At 56.7% G+C, this 18,828-nt stretch overlaps 7 protein-coding genes across 7 annotated transcripts; 4 read left to right on the top strand and 3 right to left on the bottom strand.

The window, feature by feature from the left end:
• Positions 1-44: 44 nt before the first annotated feature.
• On the top strand, positions 45-2,743 carry SLS55_003071 (uncharacterized protein; the record flags this gene model as incomplete). The annotated part of the gene is made up of 7 exons (XM_066774551.1): positions 45-106; positions 165-244; positions 384-416; positions 661-870; positions 1,183-1,399; positions 1,463-1,590; positions 1,647-2,743. 7 exons carry the CDS (start codon positions 45-47, stop codon positions 2,741-2,743), a joined length of 1,827 nt encoding a protein of 608 aa, XP_066634670.1.
• Positions 2,744-4,552: 1,809 nt separating this feature from the next.
• APN2_1 (Class II abasic (AP) endonuclease) lies at positions 4,553-6,006 on the bottom strand (the record flags this gene model as incomplete). The annotated part of the gene is made up of 4 exons (XM_066774550.1): positions 4,553-4,653; positions 4,727-4,937; positions 4,985-5,697; positions 5,784-6,006. 4 exons carry the CDS (start codon positions 6,004-6,006, stop codon positions 4,553-4,555), a joined length of 1,248 nt encoding a protein of 415 aa, XP_066634669.1.
• A 575-nt stretch (positions 6,007-6,581) lies between these two features.
• On the top strand, positions 6,582-7,582 carry SLS55_003069 (uncharacterized protein; the record flags this gene model as incomplete). Its single annotated transcript, XM_066774549.1, has 4 exons — positions 6,582-6,741; positions 6,906-6,930; positions 7,097-7,256; positions 7,535-7,582. The coding sequence occupies 4 exons, from the start codon at positions 6,582-6,584 to the stop codon at positions 7,580-7,582; spliced, it is 393 nt and encodes a 130-aa protein (XP_066634668.1).
• A 635-nt stretch (positions 7,583-8,217) lies between these two features.
• Positions 8,218-11,208, bottom strand: apc5 (the record flags this gene model as incomplete). The annotated part of the gene is made up of 4 exons (XM_066774548.1): positions 8,218-9,134; positions 9,888-10,249; positions 10,309-10,402; positions 10,455-11,208. The coding sequence occupies 4 exons, from the start codon at positions 11,206-11,208 to the stop codon at positions 8,218-8,220; spliced, it is 2,127 nt and encodes a 708-aa protein (XP_066634667.1).
• Positions 11,209-11,747: 539 nt separating this feature from the next.
• Positions 11,748-12,407, bottom strand: SLS55_003067 (uncharacterized protein; the record flags this gene model as incomplete). Its single annotated transcript, XM_066774547.1, has 1 exon — positions 11,748-12,407. One exon carries the CDS (start codon positions 12,405-12,407, stop codon positions 11,748-11,750), a length of 660 nt encoding a protein of 219 aa, XP_066634666.1.
• A 680-nt stretch (positions 12,408-13,087) lies between these two features.
• Positions 13,088-14,186, top strand: RIM2 (Pyrimidine nucleotide transporter, mitochondrial; the record flags this gene model as incomplete). The annotated part of the gene is made up of 3 exons (XM_066774546.1): positions 13,088-13,115; positions 13,395-13,912; positions 13,968-14,186. 3 exons carry the CDS (start codon positions 13,088-13,090, stop codon positions 14,184-14,186), a joined length of 765 nt encoding a protein of 254 aa, XP_066634665.1.
• Positions 14,187-15,021: 835 nt separating this feature from the next.
• On the top strand, positions 15,022-16,366 carry ADE1 (Bifunctional purine biosynthetic protein ade1; the record flags this gene model as incomplete). Its single annotated transcript, XM_066774545.1, has 2 exons — positions 15,022-15,192; positions 15,569-16,366. The coding sequence occupies 2 exons, from the start codon at positions 15,022-15,024 to the stop codon at positions 16,364-16,366; spliced, it is 969 nt and encodes a 322-aa protein (XP_066634664.1).
• Between the last annotated feature and the right edge of the window lie 2,462 nt (positions 16,367-18,828).

Genomic DNA, 18,828 nt, shown 5'->3' with positions numbered 1-18,828 from the left:
ACGTTAAAGCGCGTTTCTACACCAATACCCAACGCTCTGTCGATATGGGTGTCCCGTCGTTTCAGGCGTCCAACGCCATCATCTATCTTACCTACGGCGCTTTCCTGTAAGCCCTCTCGCCGTGCTTGCGGCGTTGGGCGAGCTGACTCTTGCTACTTTCGCAGGCTCTGCGGTGTCTTCGTGGCATGGAAGCTCCGCCATCAGTCCAAATCGGACTACCTGTCCAGCAACAGGACTCAGAAGGGTCAGAACAACAGGCCCAGTTTTTTTTTTTCTCTCTCTTTTTCTTCGAACTCATTTCCTGGCTCCAGCAGCAAAACCCTGTTTTTCTTCTCTCATTTCTACTACTGCGGCTGCAATTTACTGACTCTTCCAACGTGCAGCGATACCGCTCGCCCTGAACTTTATAGCTTCGGGTGAGTGATGCACCGACGGCGAGCAGATGCATTTCTGCGGTCCGATTCTTCAGCATCCACTCCGATTAGCGGCAGCAACGCTCCTCCAGCAATGATCAAACCGCATCATTCCTCCGGGACAGCACCTCGCCAGCAGGGGTTTCGCCTCCTGCCGGCGAAGACTGCCAACGCGCAAGATATTCTTCCAATTGTCCGACAAGGACAGATTCTCGCCAGGTTCGTATTACAGATCGATTCTTCGCAGTGGTCATCCCCGCTGGCGTTGTTCTCTCCACATCTTCACTGGACGACATGATGTCTGTGACTGATCAAGGGCTGGATCCCTCGGCTTGGTTTGTGCTTTTGCGGCATTTCTCTTACGTTGAGACGAATCTTTCTCGGCCGGAGAATGCCGTTTCGCAAGCAAGCTGGCTATTTGATGTTCTCGAGAACGCATGCTATGTCTACATCCATGGTAAGACAGTGACGATGTGGAGACGACCCAGCTGGGTCATCCCCTGTGCGGCTTCACTACGGGCGCTGAATCGAACTGAGAGCTTCCGCGGCATCCACCCTTTGCTTTCCCCGCGGCTAAGCCAACTAGCTAGCTTGGCAAAGAGGATGTCGCGGACTCCGGTAATGATGAAGCTGAGAAGTACCGTTTAAACTCGATCAAGATAATACTTGCGTGAGGAATGTGCTGCCGCTGATTAACCCTTTCCCAAGCCTCTCCCCTTTCTGTCGTGCACTCAGCTGACCTAGGCACTTCTGTTTCGCGCTCGAACAGCTCTCGGTTCTGGAATCTTATTCACGTATCCCGAGATCGCAACCATCGCCGGCGTGCAAGGTCTCGTGGTGTACGCGCTCTCCTCCGGCCTTCCGCTTCTGATCTTCGGCTATCTGGGTCCAATCATCAGACGCAAATGCCCAGAAGGCTTCGTCCTGACCGAGTGGACGAGGCAACGGTATGGCGTCGTAGCGGCTCTGTATCTTAGTGTCATGACGTGAGTTTTGCTTTCACGACGGTTCTTCTGCTGGAAAGACCATGATCTGACGGGCCTGCGTAGACTCATCACACTCTTCCTGTACATGGTTGCGGAGCTGTCAGCGCTTCAACAGATCGTCAACGTTCTGACCGGTCTGGACGGTCTTCCTGCAACGGTTGTTCAATGCGTTGTTACCACGATCTACACCTGTACGTGATCAACACCTCTCGCAAAGCTCAGGCAAAAGCTAACCAGCATCCACTAGCCCTCGGCGGTTTCAAGGTGTCCTTCGTTACGGACAACATCCAGGGCGCCATGGTGCTCGGGCTGATCATCATCGGCGTCATCACCGTCGGCGTCGAGACCAACATCGACCGCTCGCTGATCGACTCGTCGGGCTACCTCGACTCCAACCTGCTGGGCTGGCAGCTCATCTACATCCTGCCCGTGGCCATCCTAACCAACGACTTCTTCCTGTCGGGCTTCTGGCTGCGCACCTTCGCGTCGCGGAGCGACCGCGACCTGCGCATCGCCGTGACCATCGCCGCCGTCGTCGTCACCGTCGTGCTCACGCTCGTGGGCTGCGGCGGGCTGCTGGCGGCGTGGTCGGGCGTGTGGCCGGGCGACCCGCCGCAGGAGGGGTCCATCGCCTTCTTCAGCCTGCTCTCGACGCTGCCCGCCTGGGTCGTCGGCATCGTGCTCGTCATGGTCGTCGCGCTGTCGACGGCCGCCTTCGACTCGTTCCAGTCGGCCATGGTGTCGACGGGCAGCAACGACCTGTTCCGCAACCGGCTGCCGCTGTGGTGGATCCGCGCCCTCGTCGTGCTGGCCATGGTGCCCGTCGTCGTCGTCGCCCTGCGCTCGCCGTCGGTGCTGCAGGTCTACCTCATCTCCGACCTCGTCTCCGCCTCGCTCGTGCCCGTCCTCGTCGTCGGCCTCGTCGACCGCGCGTGGTGGTGGTCCGGCGCCGAGGTCGTCGTCGGCGGCCTCGGCGGCATCTTCTCCGTCTTCCTCTTCGGCTGCGTCTACTACGACGGCGACACCCTCGCCGCCGCCAATCTCATCCTCCTCGAGAACGGCCTGTACGGCGGCGATTGGAGCGCCTTTGGCGCCTTCGTCGCCGCGCCCGTCGGGGGCCTGTTGTGGGCTGCGGCTTGCTGGTGCGTCCGTATCGGAGCTTTGTGGCTGCGTGCGCGGGTCAAGGGGGAGAGGTTTACGGCCCTGGATCGGCCTCTGCCTGTTGCGCCGGAGAATGCTAGCGAGAGTCTCGGTGTCACTGCTGCTGGTGCCGAAGGGTATGGCACCGTGGCCGGTGGCGTTGTTGTTGAGGAGGAGCCCGGTAAGGGGGGGAAGTTTGTTTGAGTAGAGGGAGACGGCCTTCTTTCCCGTTCGCCCATTTGTGTTAGTGGCGGGGAGGAGTTGGTGGCTGGTTGGAAGGATGACGGATGAAACGAAGGGAGCGTGTTTGGATGGGGATATGAGACGGTGGAGAGGACGATGATGGTGGGAGTTAGGCGTGTAGGGGAGGAGAGTTTCGTGAGCAGACGATGAAAGAGCACTTGCATATAGATGGATGAGAGACAGAGGAGATACATGGCTATAGATGAGCCATTAGAGCCGCAGATCGCGGAAGTGCGGCACCGAGAATTGGATTATGATGGTGCGAAAATGTTGTTGTCGATTGGAACACGAAGATTGCACTTTCGCATTTTGTAATCCCCCAAGTTTATTCCTACTGCCTCGAAGACTTTCTGATACAGTCCTGCCGGAAAAAACATCCGGTCTGAACAGGAAAATGATATACTCATGGTGTCACCATTACATTACAACGCTTAACTGAAGGCGGAAAGTTGCGTGGACTGTTGGATCAACAACAGTTCTTTCCTGACCGAGCTGTCCCGTAGCAATCTTTTATGTAGTTCCTCCTTTGGCTACAACCACGACCTACAACTCAAAGAAGATTTAAATAGCCAAAAAACGTCGGCGTAATGCCTATTTGTGGATGACGCCATCTACTCTCTGTAATCCATTCCGCTGTCATCTTGGTCTAATTTTAACACCAACGTGAGGTTGAAAAAAAGAAAGGGGCGTGGAGCTATGTTCTAGATGTCGAAGTTGTAATGAACGCATAAATTGGCGTGGACGTCACCTCTTCCCCACCCCACGTCCCTCATGAATGCCAGCGTTTCTTCTTCTTTATTTATTCTTGATATTGACTACTAGCGGGGCCTAATATACTCTACATGAGTGAACACGCACCGAAGTTCATGGACTTCTCGACTCCTGCCGTGTTCCTCATGCAACAAACACAAATCAATACCGCCGTGCTTGTTAGATCGCCGTCCTCGCCACGCGTCTTTCCCTTTCCCCTTTCCCCTAGTCTTCGTCTCGCTCAGCCGTTCCAATCACTCGCCCAAATGAACGTCCGACACCTCCACTCTGTGTTCTTCTCCTTCGCCCCGGACGGCCCGATCGGCCGCGGGCACATCCAGAATGCGCGCCCGCAGTTGGCGCCCGGCTTCTTCGTCGTCAGCGATATGCACGGCTCGTCGTGATCCTCGCACCGCGGCGGGTTCGGCTTGGTGAAGAGCTTATTCCACGACTCCTTGGACACGATGGGATCAATGAAGGGAGGCGATGGCGGCGGCGCTGGGGTGGACGATGACTGTCCGGTGGTGGCTGCCGTGTCCCGCTCGGCGGGAATGAGGGAAGAAGAATTGATGGGCGGCGGCTGCTTGCTGGGCGAATGCTCAGATGAATGCTCAGATGTTGACCGGGTTGGTGATGCGCGTGGACCGTATTCGCCTCGTTCCGCTCTGCTCACCGCTTCAGGCCCGGCCGCTGATGTAGATTCGATAGCACTATGTCCTCGCTCTGGCGAATCCCCGATAGAAGCCTGATCAGAGATGGAATTGTGGGTTGGCGGTACGCCTAAGGCGGACGGGCTCTCAGTGGTCTTCGACAAATCATTGCTATCGTTGTGGGGCAGCGATGGTGCTGGTTTGAAGAAGCCTTTCAGAGACTGCTGGCCTTTCACTGAGTTGCTTTGCGTCGGTGCCGGGGCAGATAATTTCTTCTTTTTGTTTGACTTCGCGGTCGGAAGTGCTGGGACAGGGCGCTTCTTTTCTGTACTGGTCGTTGAATGAATGCGATTGCTTCCATTGAGTTGTGTTACCGTTGAGACGTGGCTTTTCTGCGATGCTTCTGGCTCAGCTTGGCTATTCTCTTCTGCTCTTTCCTGAGACTTCGGCCCCAACGAGGACGGGGACGAGCTGTTAACGACGGCGGCCAAGCCTTCTGTGTTCGCGCTACCATTGGCCGAGGGCTTGCTGGTTGTCGCCTTACGTGAAAACATATCTTTGATACTTCTCCTCTTGTCAAACTCCGGCAGTAGCCTCCCAGAGAAGGCGGGCGAGTCTTTCAGTGTCCAGTCGCGCAACCGCTTGCCGTCCCTGAATCTCCCAGGTGGATTCATGAGATCGCTCAAGGTGACTTCTTCACCATCCAACGCGACCCTTTCCTTGAGAAGAGCATATACAGGACAATGATCTGAGCCCTAGACTCCCAGTCAGACAAGATCCATCTCAGACAACGAGGACTTACCATTAGTCCTTCCTGAATGTCTGCGCTCTGTACCCACTCCTTCATCGAGATGCTGCAAAGCACAAAATCAATCCTCGACCCAAAATTTCCAGGCCTAGCATTGATTTTCTGCTCCCAATGGGTATACATGCCTCTCCTCGTCGGGTGGAACTCGCGGCACGTATCCCAAAGCACCGGCGTCTCCCTCCCCTCATCCCGCGGCTGCACGACGTCGCCACTCTCAAGCATTTGGTTGAAGATGCGTCGGTTGCCCGTCGACACGTACTCTGCATGGGAGATGCCCTCCTTGCGCATGTTCTCCTCTGCCTGTGCGGTGTCAATCTCCGAACGCGATACGTTCAAGTCGCCGCACAGAACGACGCGCTTGCCCTCGCGTGTGAGGTTCCGTATGCGGGTGTCGAGGGCGCTGAAAAAGGCGTATCGGAAGTCGTCGCGCAAGCCGTTGCTATTCGCCGGGCTGTACACACCGAACAAGACGAACGCCGGGAACTCGAGAACTACGCAGCGGCCCTCGGCATCCAGTGCCGCAGGATCGACGCCACCAGCCATGTCTATCTGCTGTTCTGTAGGGTACCCGCCGATGTGTAGGTCGGGTGAAAGGTCGCGGTATGCAGTCGAGGATCCCGGCGGACAGAGAACGCCGAGAACGCCTTCCTCAGCGCGGGTGGGAGCGCAGCGGGAGGTGCGGGTGTATATTGCGACCCCCGAGTAGCCTTATTACCAGTCAGCGTCTACTATTCTGAGCAGGTTGCGCACATTGAGCAGCCCCATTTCGTCTCGAACCCGATCCATTACAAACCTTTTTTGTGCTTCGGCAGACTGAAGAAGCAGTCCCACCCGGGGACCAGTACCATGTCGTCGCGCAAGTCCTTTCGCTGGATTTTCAGCTCCTGCATAATCACAATGTCCGCCTCGAGCAAGTCGAACATGGCGTCGAAAGTACGCTTGTCGCGCCATGGCTGGTAGCCGAAAGGATTCCGGATGCCATTAACATTCCAGGTCGTGATCCTGAGTGGCGGCATTTGTGTGTATACGGCTGCAGGCTGCGAAATACGCGGCGGCTTACTGAATTTTGCAGAGAGCTGGCAGGGGAAGGTACGGCGACGCAGAGCGATTGATGGTGGCGGCTAGCTAGCCAGACGGCTGGCGAATATGCGCGGAGCGGCGGGCAAGATGGTGACGCGAGTTCATGACCGGAGCGAGCGGCGATTGCACTGCTGCTGCTGCCGGCTTCGAGCGGGTGTCGCCTGTAAAACTTGAGTTGAGCAGGGTAGACGCGTCGTCTGGATCGGCCCCAGATCGCAGGCCGCGGTGACCAGGATGTAGCTCTGACCAGTCGCGTCGCGGGCAAAAGCGATGGCGTCAGAGGCGGAAGACGAGCGAGCGGAGGGCGCGCTTGAGGGGGCGGAGAGGTCCCAGCGCGCCAAGCTCCTTGCGGCGGGAACGGCCGGGGCGAACGGGAAAGTGGTGTGACGGAGCGCCGAGAAGCCGCACCTGCAGCTTCGTACCTAGGTAACCGCAACCACCACCATCCAACCCCACGCCTCCGGCAACCCACCCATCTCCACTCCAACCGTCGCCGATCGAAACCGCGACAATGCTGTCCCGCGCCATCCTCCGCCGCTCCACCCAGGCCCTCCGCGCCCCCGTCACCCGCCGCACCTACTCCTCTGCCCAGGGCGGCTTTGAGGGTGCTTCTGAGAACGCCTTCAACCGCGAGCGTGCTGCCGTCAAGCAGCACGCCGCCGAGTCCAGCGGTGCGTAATAAATTTACCTTTGCGATGGTTGGCACAGTCCATTGGAACCGGGGGGAGAAGAGGGGATGGGGATGCTGGATGTACTTTTGATAATGGAGGAGGGGTCATGCTGTGCCGTGCGCGCGATTGGGAGTGAAGGGATGCTAATTCGCTATTACATACAGACCTCTGGCGCAAGCTGTCCATCTAGTGAGTGATATCGCCCTCGGCCTATCTTTCCACTTCACTGCGGTGACTTTCCATTGGTCCGGCCCATCTACGTCAAGACGAAGGTGCTGCGGCTCAGTTACAAGACTCCACGGACGAAATCATGCTCAGAATTGGTTAAGCCACCCACTTACCTTATTTTCTTCAGCGTCGTCCTTCCTTCTCTCGCCATTTCTGCCGCCAACGCCTACAGGCTGTGGAGCGAGCACTGGGAGCACGAGTCTCACATGCCTCCGCTTGAGGAGCGCCCCGAATACCCCTACCAGAACATCCGCACCAAGAACTTCTTCTGGGGTGACGGTGACAAGGTGAGCACGCTTTTCTTTATTACTATCTGTTTTGACTCACCTACCGCGCTCGCCGAATCGTTGCGCGTGCTGTTGTGTTTAGGGTGGCAAGTTGTGAAGAGGAAGAGAAGAAGTAATGTTCGGAGCGTGGTTTTGGGGCATGAAGAACGTGAATCTGCAGGGTCCCGCCTTCAGCGCACGATCAGGCAAGAGTCTCGGGGATATGTAACTTGGAGAAGAACGAGACAGCGGCTATCTTGTTTCCTGTGGAGATAAAGCTGACGATTGCCCCCCTACAGACCCTCTTCTGGAACGACAAGGTCAACCACCACAAGAAGGACGAGTAAATATTCTCATCTAGGATGTTTACAACCGTCGCCGCCTGCTCTCGTTTGGCGTAACCGGGAAGGAGCATACCCTGCAACTTTTTGTACATAGAAGCCAAACGAGAGTGAAAGTCAAGTGGGCCCTGAATGTCTGTTTCTAATTCCCAAACTAGGGAAGTAGGGACAGAACTGCAAGCCAGTTCCCCTCCTTTTCCTATTTCCCTAGCACACAAAGAGACATACACACACCAGACAGGACTGTACAGCCAATGCCAAACCATCCCATTTGTTTTCTCATATCCTCAGTCGGCATGTCCACCGGCATGTTCACGAGCACTACAGCAGGTTACAGTACGATTAAGTCTTCAAGCCCTATCAAGAACGTGAGCAATTGAAGCAAATATCCGGACGTAGATGCGAGTGTTAAGCCCGCACAAACACGTCCAGATATAGGGCTCCACGAGCTACATGAATTGCACAACCCGCTGTGACACGATCTTATTAAGGTATCTATATTTCGTAGTCTTTCATCTCTAGACTCTTGAAATGTGCTAGTTGATGGCGCCGACCGAGGAGATGCATGTTTTGCACTTGCAAATATAGGAAGTAGGGAAACGAGGGCAACGGCTCCCCGCCATTTCCTCTCAGCTCTAAAATCATCCTACCGTCTCTGCAGAAGCTCCATCGCCTTCCATGACGGCCTTGTACCGACCAATGTACGCCACGGCTTCCTCCACGGCCGCAGCATCGTCCTTCTGGCCGTGTCCTAACGCACCACCACCAGGAATGGGCCCTCCTCCATCGTTCGAAGCCGTCGCCGTGCGTAGCTTCTCCAGCAGCGCGCGTTTGGCGATGGTCTCGCATTCACCGCGCACATCTTCGATGGAGCGGAAGCAGTCCCTGGCTTTCTCGAGGAACAACATTGCCTCAGCGAGCGATTTTTGGTGCGCCGCCGCGCTGCCATTGTCTGCGGCTGACGAAAAAGTGTTTGAACTGTTCCCATCTGTTGGAGCGGATGATGCGGCAGCGGCGATGGCGGTAGAGGAAGGAGCGGTCTCGCGCTGTTGTTGTTGTTGCTGGTGCTGGTGCTGGTGCTGCTCCTCGCCTGCGATCCCAACGCACGCATCCGCCAGCGCGAGGTAAAGCTTCGCACATAGCGTCTCGTCTCCTGCCTCAAGCGCCAGCGGTGCGACGGCATCACCCAGCCGTCTCGCGGCACGGAACTCGCCAAGCTCCACCAAGATTGCCTGCACCGCCGCTAGTGCCTCCCACAGCGCCGGCCACAGCCTCGCGCGGTGCGCTGCGCTAGAAGCTCGCATTGCTATGCTGAAGCCCTTTTCGGGTATGCCGGCTTTGGCGAAGAGCGCGGCCTTGAGTGTTAGCAAGTGCACACGTTGGTAGACGTCGGCGTCCTCGGCCTTCAGGTCGGCAGCCAGCTCGTCGACGCGCACGAAGGCGGCAGCGAAGTCGCCACGGCGTGTGAGCGCATCCACCTCGAGGGCGGCGAGCTGGTACAGAACCTCTGGATCCGTGGGGCGGAAGGCCCGCAGGGCATCGAGGAGATGCGTTGCGGCTGTGAAGTCTGATCTACAGTAAAACAAAAGACGTCAGCTGAGATGTTGAGGTGGACGACGCAGTTGATACTGTCAGTGGTTTTGAAGGGAGCCTCAAGCCTCCAAACACCGACTTCCGTTATAGCGTTGTGGTTTTCCAAAAGCAACTGCTCGTTGGATGGACTTCTCAGAGGCGCCTACCTTCTTAATGCTCGCTTTGCCTTTAGTAGGGCCGCATAATTGCTTATGTATTGATGGAATTTGAGGGTGCGGTGGTCTGCCTGGTTGATGGAATCAAGAATCTCGAATGCTCCTGCATAATCTCCGGCTTGAGATCTCTGAATCAAACGTTAGGCAGCCAGGCGGGGCAAGAAAGGTGTTGCAAGGCTTACTATGTATGCGCTGTGGCAAGTGGAACGGAGAATGTCTTCGATGGGACATACGTTGCCGTAGCAGAGATGGAGGATGTCGCAGACAGCATCTGAAAGGTCCGTGGCGCCTGAAAATTCAGTCAGTAGGCATTGGTCGAAAATAGCTCGAAACCCAACCTAGTCTGCCGTATAATGATGCTTGCATCAACATCTGGGAACTGATATTGCTTCTGATATTGTGCACCACGTTAAGGTGCGCGCTTTGATAGATATGCTCGAACGCACGGGGTACGCTCGAGCCCTGCTCTTGGGTCAGACGAGGTATTACCAATGTTAACGTAGTTCAACGTACGTTGGAAAGTAGCATTTTGGCTTCACTCAAGAGTGTCGAGCTCAGCAAACTCCACATTTTGGTTTCTTTTGCCTTCGACTTCAAGAATGCCAGACCGTCCCGCTCAGATCCCAACATACCGCCGTAGCCAGATGCTCTAATCTGTTTCGGATAAGCCTTGACGAGGTGGTTCAGCCAGCTCAAGCTGAAGTTGAGGCAGTTCATGTCCTGGTTCTCGCGGGCGGTTGCAATAGTCTCGTTCATGGCGGCAATGGCCTCGCTGAAGCAGCCGAAGTCTGCTTGTAGGATAGCCATGTGAAGCAGAGCATATTGGTAATATGTCTTGTCCCTTGTCTGCATTGTGTAATCGAAGTAGCGATGCAGGTTGTCGAAAGAGGACGTATAATCGCCCGCTCTCCACGCATCGAAAAACCTACAACCGGTCAGCCATTCTCTGCATGCCTCTGCAGCTCAGTACAGATTGGTGCTAACTTGACGAAATGCGCAAGACTGGGTGCTGCAGCCGTTGGTCCTAGCATCTTGCGCAGACGCTCTCTCATGTCATCCGGCACACGGTTGCCGTACTCTATACTCGAGTTAATAGCTGATGGCTTCCGCGCTGGGGAATTTTCCCTTACTCTGCAAGCGATCGATCTGGAACGCCAACAGTTTCTCGATCTCATCCATACTGGCCAGCCCCTCCTCTTTACTCATCTCATCCAACTGCCCATACGCCACTCTGAACAACGCATCGTCCTTCTCCAACCCCAGACCGACCAAGTTCTCATCAAACCACGCATTCGAAGCTTCTTGTGGTGATGCGTCATCCAGCATGCGCCTCCGCTCCTGCCACCAATCCTTCGTCGGCAGCTTGTAGTTGACCAAAGCAAGCCACAACTTGCTCGCATCGTGGAACTGCAGGCGGGCAAACTCGAGCTGGGCACGGCGCACGAACGTGCCCAGCGGCGAGGTGCGCGAGAGGCAGATCACGGGCGGAGGGTGATGCCGCTCGTTGGTGGAGATGAAGTTGCGCGGCGGCTTGCCCACCAGCTCCGACAGCGCGTCGAAGAAGCCGTGCAGCGCGTCCAGGCTGTCGATGGACCACAGCCGGGCCAGGAACGCGTCGTACAGCGTCTCATCCCTGCCTTCGAGGAGGTCATCGCCCGGGCGGCGGTGTGGGTGGGCGGCCAGGATTTTTTCAAAGTGCTCCAGGGTAAGGATGCAGTCGTCAGCGTGCTTGGCTCTCCCGCCGCCCGCCGCATTGTCCGAGATGAGCTGGGAGGTGAGGAAGGTGAGGATGGGGATGGTGGCCGAGGACGGAGCAGGGAATTCGCAGTACAGCTTCGCGAGGACAAGAAGGCTGACCTTCTGGGGATTCAGGTACCGCGCCATGGTCGCGACTGAAGGCCCGCTCGCGCGGAGTTCGGCGAATTGCCTTTGTTTTTCTTCCTTTCCCCGTTCTAGCGGCAGTTGAGCGGGTTGCGGGCTATTGCTTCAGGTCGCTTCCACATGGTCTGTTACTGCTCGTGATGTGCCGAGATGCGGGAGGTGCGATGGTCAACATGGTGGGTCCAGGCACGCTCAGTTGTTTTGTTCGCGACGGGAAGGCGTCGCGGCGTAGCTCGCACGCCCACCGCGGGAGCTTGGACCTGAGCTCTGCGCCCACCAGCATGTCTACGACTCGGCACAGAAAGATGTATTTGGATAGGCGCAATTATCTACAATTTACTTGAGCACTCGTTCAGGAAAGTTTCCGAGACTCCCGAACGGACTCTTCCCCAAACCTTGCAGCTGACCCTGCCAATCTGCAATTACCTATGATGCGCTCGACCATGCTCAACTGTCCCTCCACAACTAGTTCAACGCTTGTTGTTGTGCTCTACGCTCCGAACGCCGAATTCAAAACCCAGGTTAACGCGTAAACTCACCACTCATAGAGCTTTCGGCTCCTCCGACGGCGCCTTGGTAATCTCGTCTACCCGGGCATCTTCTTCGCTTTCGCTCTCACTCAGCTCGTTGGTGGCCCATATCTTGTTAATGCAGAGCTCATAGGGCCCAGGCACTCTGTCCGTCAAGCTGATGCCCACCGAGCGCACCCTCTGCCTCATCATCTCTCTCTGCGGCTCGACCGGCATGCCGTGGTTTGTCCGCACAAACTCGCTCAGCTTGATGAGCACCGTCTCCCACTCGCCCGGCTTACGCGCGTACAGACGATGCTGGTGCAGGTCCGTCGGTACGACCGACTCGGTCTGCACGTTCACAAAGTATTTGCGGCCGTCCGACTTCACGCGCAATGCCAAGTACCGGTACGGATCGAGGTCGAACAACGACTTGCCAAAGAGGGTCGGCGGGCGATCGCGCGTCCTCAAACCAGCAAAGCCGGTTCGAGAAACATGGGGGTTATTCTGGGGCAGCTGGATGGATATGTTCCCGTGGAAGCGTGCATGCGGCGGCGAAGCGCCCGATTGAGGGACGAAGTCGAGATTGGTCTCCGAGTAGCCGCCAATGTCGGCGTCGGACATGCGCTTGCAGTCGCCAATGGACGAGGGGTCGGAGAAGGTGACGAGCGGCAATGGCGCGGCGCCTTTCATGGCCTCGAGCTGGAAAACTGCACCGCCGCGGATTAGCAAGCTGAAGCGTGTGGCGGCGGCAAAGTGTCGGGCGTGCCTGTGTTGGATCGACGGCGAAGCTCGTCCATGCTACGCTTCCAGAAGCCTGGAGCGCTAAGTACTGCTGTAGACCGCATAGCTTCGTGTCACGAATGAGAGTCCCCGGAAAATAGGTGGTTTGGGTGGAGGGGTCGTCCGGCAACGGAGCTCTGATCGATCGGAGCTCTAGTGCAGCGGCGAGCGATGCATGACGCCGGCTCGACCGGGGTGTGCGTCGCCGAAGGAATTTCTCGACCGCGCCCTCCGCAGCAGAGCTATCTCGTCGCGCCATATCCACCGTTCTCCGATTTTCCTGTTGCCACTTTACAATATTGCACATACAGCCCCCTCTGGCCCCAGAACTCATCCAAGCACTGCGCGGCACGCCTCCCCGTCAATTTCCGCAACCGCGCCCGCCGATCCTCACGCCTGACCTCCGTAACAACTTAGTCGGCATCGTATATGACCCTCGAATCCGCCCAGGACAACCGCCCGCTCGGGGTGGCGCGGTCTGCCATCGAGCAGAGTCCATTGCCGCAGCCGCGCGAGAGCGGAGATCCTCTGCTCCCGAAAGACTCCAATGACCTTCAGGTGGCGGCAAAATCCTCGCCCTTCGCCAAGTCATGGGCGCATTTCGTAGCTGGCGCGTACGTGAGCCTCTGCCGGCTTTTTCTAGCACTAGCTGACAGAGCTCTCTCATCAGAATGGGCGGTACAGCCGCTGCAACCCTGACTGCGCCGTTCGACGTGTTGAAAACCCGGTTACAGTCTGACTACTACCACCAACAATTGCTTGCCTCCCGAGCTGCCCGCGGCGTCCCTTCGCCATCATCTATGTCGTTTACGCGTAGCGCACTCCTCCACTTCCGGGAAACGTTTCAGATCCTCTTCGCTATCCCGCGGACAGAAGGCTGGCGCGCGCTGTTTAAAGGACTAGGCCCCAACCTAGTTGGCGTGGTTCCTGCGCGCGCGATCAACTTCTACACGTACGGCAACGGAAAGCGCGTGCTCAGCACGTACTTCAACGACGGAAAAGAATCGGCGTGGGTGCATCTTTTTGCCGCAGCAACCGCCGGTGTCGTGACGGGGACCGCGACAAATCCGATCTGGCTCGTCAAGACGAGGCTGCAGCTGGACAAGTCCCACGCAAAGTCCCAGGGCGGCAGGCAGTACAAGAATGCGCTGGATTGTACCATGCAGACCATTCGGCAGGAGGGCATCCGCGGACTGTACAAGGGCCTCACCGCGAGCTACTTGGGTGTGTCGGAGAGCACAATGCAGTGGGTGCTGTATGAACAGATGAAGATTGGGCTGGCCAACAGGCAGCAGAGGTTTGAGGCTTCCGGTCGCGAGCCTAACGTGTGGGACAAGACGGTCCAGTGGACTGGAGGTTTGGGTGCAGCCGGATTTGCAAAGTTCATCGCGACGATTCTGACATACCCTCACGAGGTAAGCGATTCAACAGGAGTGCATCCGCGAGAGCAATTGCTGATGAAGATCCCAGGTTGTGCGGACGCGGTTGCGGTTGGCGCCCATGGAGAACGGCCACCATAAATACACTGGTCTCGTCCAATGCTTCAAGCTTGTGGCCAAGGAAGAGGGCCTGCTGGGCTTGTACGGCGGTCTGACTCCCCACCTTCTGCGTGTGGTTCCCAGCGCAGCCATCATGTTCGGTACATATGAGAGTGCTCTCAAGCTCATGGGAGCCACGTCTCATGTATAAGCGTTGGTTTCATCTGGTGCTGCGAACAAAAAAGAAAAAGGCGTTATTCTTCGTGATTTCACAACAGGCGTCCTGTGGAGAAGTGTACATTGGACGGCGTTAGACAGGGTACGTTTAGGCTTTGCTCCGCTCTGTTGTATGAGGAAGATGTGGTCATGGTGCTGTCCCGTATTGATAGGCCGTGCGGGTTGTATGAGGTGTGTAGATCGGGCTGGCTATGATCTTGTACGATAAATTTTCACACGCCTTGGTACAACTCATGTGCTGTACATTGGAAAACATACTCTCCGATCCGAGGCTACCTTGATGTGGCTTTAGATCAACAAATCTTTCGACAAAAGCCTTCTCTGAAAAGTGCGTACCAAATTGCGTTCGTCGGTGGGTCGTTTTGCAGTATCGCGAGATGTCATTGCTCGACGCCGCCTACGAGTATTTCCATCAAAAAGGCCAGGAAGAAGAGCTTCAGATCTGACTCCAAGATGTTATGACGTGTTAGCGTCTGTTCATTTCTTTTTCTTGCTAGGAAAATGCAGGTGTGATGCACAGCACGGGTGCTGTGGTTGGCTATCGCTGGTTAACACACTCTTTCTGCCACGAACGCGCGCGCTGCCGATAGCCGAACACTCACTCGCAGATCCAGTCGCCATCTTCTCCATTTCGCGCGATTGACTTCGACTTCACTTGTCCCACTACACCCGATTCCCTCCACCGCGGTCAAACGGCGACGAAAGAGGTGGCCGCCATATAGCCGAAGATTTTCTCCGGAAATCGTCAACCTCTGCTACTTTGACTCAACAACGCCCCGTTCGACCTGAACTTGTTCTGAACTGAAAAGATGTCGACCATCAACCCGGCTACTACTGCGGTCGTGTCCACCAATCTGGAGGACCATGGCTTCAAGCTGCTGGCGCGCGGCAAGGTGCGCGATGTCTACGAGATCGACGGCAAGACGCTGCTGTTCGTGGCAACCGACCGCATCAGCGCCTACGATGTCATCATGAGGAATGTAAGCTTCCTGCTGCCTCGCGTTTCTTTTCGAAACCCTATCTTCGTTTTCTTCTACTCTCTCCTTCGCGTCAATCATCTCCTGCTTCTACTGTTTCCTTTCCCCACCTTTTACTGCGGTGATGGACTCTGCGGCTTCCATCTCGGCCTTTGCTCTGATGTATGCAACTCTGGCTCCAACTTTCTTGCTCGCACATCTGAAACATAGTACTCTGGCATTCACCTTTTCCTTCCCTCTTTTCCAGCCTCCCAGCGAACCTGCGTTGTCTTCCTTCCAATACCTGCAGCTCATAGCAAAGTCTCCCCTCAACTATCCGCCCCGTGCCGACTCTTCAGCCCCTCCCTCTCCAACCACTACGACTAACACGTCACATCAGGGTGTTCCCGAGAAAGGCGCGCTTCTCACCAATCTCTCCACCTTTTGGTTCCGCCACCTGCGCGCGCAGATCCCCTCTCTCCGCACCCACTTCATCTCCTCGGACCTGCCCCCGGCCATCACGGCTGCTAGCCCGACCCTTTCGCCCGGCCAGCTCTCGACGCTCACGGGCCGCTCGATGCAGGTGCAGCGTCTTTCCATCTTCCCCATCGAAGCCATTGTGCGCGGCTACATCACTGGCAGTGCCTGGGCCGAGTACAAGCGCTCGGGCACCATCCATGGCGAGCCCGCTCCCGCCGGTCTGCAGGAATCCCAGCAGCTTCCCACGCCCATCTACACGCCCTCCACCAAGGCCGAGGTTGGCGGCAAGGACGAGAACATCACCCGCGTGCGTGCCGCCGCCATTGTCGGCGGCGCCGCGGCCGCCCGCATCGAGGAGCTCGCGCTGTCGCTCTACAACGAAGCCGCCGCGTACGCGCGTGAGCGCGGCATCATCATCGCCGACACCAAGTTCGAGTTCGGTTTCGACCCGGCCGACCCCAACCGCGAAGTCGTTCTCGTAGATGAGGTTCTGACGCCCGATAGCAGCCGATTCTGGCCCGCCGATGGGTACGCCGTTGGCAAGGGCCAGGACAGCTTCGACAAGCAATACCTGCGCGACTGGCTGACGTCAAACGGACTGAAGGGCAAGGACGACGTTGATATGCCCGAGGAGGTTGTGCGCGGCACACACGAGAAGTACCTCGAGGCGTACGAGAAGTTGACTGGGGAGAAGTGGAGGGCCGGCTCTTCTGCTTGAAAGGTCCTTCCTCTATCAGCTGTGGGATTTGTGTAGTTCGCCGCCGGGGGCTTGATGGATTTGCAAGCATCGGGAGTAAAGAAAGGGCGAAAAGGATGGATATTGGCGTGTCGATAGATGCTCCAGCTGGTTAGCTTGAAGCCATGACAGAACGATCAATGAAATGCAGAACAAAATTACAATGCCGTGCTCTTTTGCGTTCTCCATCCAGGTTATATGACGATTGCAAACCCAGCTGTATGGTATATGCCGATGCAGCTTGGCTGCTTCTGTAAGCGTAAAGCAGCGATCAGGCCAATGTGCGTGGGGACTAATACTAAACCAGCAGTCGGTCTCCGCAACAATTCCCCGCTGTCGAAACATTGTTTCACATCCCCGCTCCGCTCATACCTCCGCACAGACGCTAGAGAACGCGACATCAGCAAGATCTCCCGGCTACTGCTAGGGCAGTTGGCGACTAGCTAAGAGGCTAGGGGAGTAAAAAATCGTACAGGCAAATGGCAACTTATTTTGCCGATCGCACTATGAGGGTTGTGAGGGCGGCCGGGGAAGCCTACCCAATCTACGTGGGATGCTACCATCTACTACCATCTGCTCGTTCCGCTTATTACCCTCCTTCTCCTTCCTCTTCTACTTGTCCTTGTCCGTGTGAATATGCTTAGAAATCAAGGCAGCACGCATGAAGGTACGAAGGTAGAAAATACATGTACAACGATACGTACAAAATCAGGGAGGCCGCTTTTTGCGCTCGTGGCGGAGTTTTGCGGACCACACTACCAAGTGAAAGGAACATTCAAAGTCAATGGAAGAGTAAGCTGAGCGAGTGGGAAGCGGTAGGCAGCGGCATTCCGTGTAGATAGCTGCGTTCGCCTGGAATAAGCGGGCTGCTCGGGCCGCCCTTGCCGTTCAATTTACGCAAATGGATCGCACATCAATTGCATGAATCTCCAGTTTGGGTGCGTTGGAGGCTGCTCCAGGAGCGAGTTGCGTCAGTGCTCTCAGGATCATGCAGTATGGAGGAGTTGTATTTCATTGATAAAGTGTCGAGACTGCCATCGTCTTCTGTTCGCTCGTCGGAGCCTTCGTGCCGCTAGATGGACACTTAATGGGTGAGGTGCGGGTATGAAAGTGGCGGTGGCGGACGTGCGTGCGGAATTGCGTTGAAGTGATGACGGGCATGGGCGGTGGCCGCGTGGGCGCAGCCTCATTGGACGGCGAGCGCGAACGAGGTTGCTGGCGGCCGCCGGGGCGCGGCAGAAGTGCTCTCGCGGGCGCGAAAACACGCTGTTACCGCTGCCGCTGCAGCGCGGGCTCGCGGGCTCAGGGTGGGTGGGGGACAAGTTGGGAACTGGTGCAGCACTGCGGAGTCGCGTAGCGGCGGGAGATTGGGCCTAATTTCCAGCGAGCGACGTTGGTTTAGGCTCTCGGCGGGCCCTAGCGGGTGTGCGGCGCCAGCGGGGTACGCCCAGCTGTGGGGACTGGTGGGGACTGGGTGGTGACTGACAGGTGCGGTTGCGGTGCGCACGCCGGCCGCGTCCCGGCGCGCAGCGGAACCTACCTGCCCTAGGCATGAGCGCCCGCTCATGCGGGCGAGTGAAAGGTTGCTGCCACTGTGAAAATTTTGCCTGCCCGGTCGCAGCTGCCGCCGGCAAGCGATGGTTGGCGTGCCCGAGGCAGCGAACATTCGGAGTCGCCGACCGCCGCTTGCCCGCCGCCCGCCCTCCAGCTCCGTTGCCCGGCAACGGGCCGTTGCCTTGGGCCAAAGAGCACCGTGCGCGCACCTGCTCGCTGTGTTTGTCGGCGTCGGAGAGGCGGCAATGCTTGGCGTGGTGCTCTGCAATTTTCAGTCACTCTAAACTTCCAATGCCCATTGCGTACTCCTCGAAATGGCGGCCACCCAGCTTCCAGTGCCCGCCTCTTAGCTGCTGCCTAGCGGGCCCCGCCACCTCAGTTTTGGTCTGCCGAAGGAGATGGAAAGTCGGCGTTGCAGTGGCTGACCCGCCGACCTTGATGGAGGCCGAACAGTAAAGTGAGCGGTCAACTCCGCGCGTTTCACCAGCGGGAGCCCTTTGCGACCGGGCACCTTTTTCTTTTCATTTTTCCAAGGCGCGCTCACGCCACGGCAGGTGAAGCCAACCCACAGGAATACTGCACCATGCTTACATGGGATGGGTAACTAAATACAAGGTCCGGACGTAGATATCAGTTTTCAATGTCCACATTTACGTCCGGATCTTGTATTAAACTACCTATAGAAAGAGTGTTGCGTCTTCGATAGAGCACAGAGATCTTAACTCTTCTGTCACCCGCTGGAACGCGCCACCAATTGCGACCTCTATTATATTAACTAATTGCAATATAATGTCCTCTCGACCGGGACCATTACAGTACTTTGCGACATTGTGTCGTAGGCAAGGATACTACTTCCTTTGATTTGCGATTCATGGATGCTGGGATTGTCA

The sequence above is a fragment of the Diplodia seriata genome (genome assembly GCF_021436955.1).
Source record: "Diplodia seriata strain FDS-637 chromosome Unknown scaffold_3, whole genome shotgun sequence".
Lineage (NCBI taxonomy): Eukaryota > Fungi > Ascomycota > Dothideomycetes > Botryosphaeriales > Botryosphaeriaceae > Diplodia > Diplodia seriata.
The sequence above is the reverse complement of the archived record's forward strand: the minus strand, read 5'-3'. Positions and strand labels throughout refer to the sequence as shown.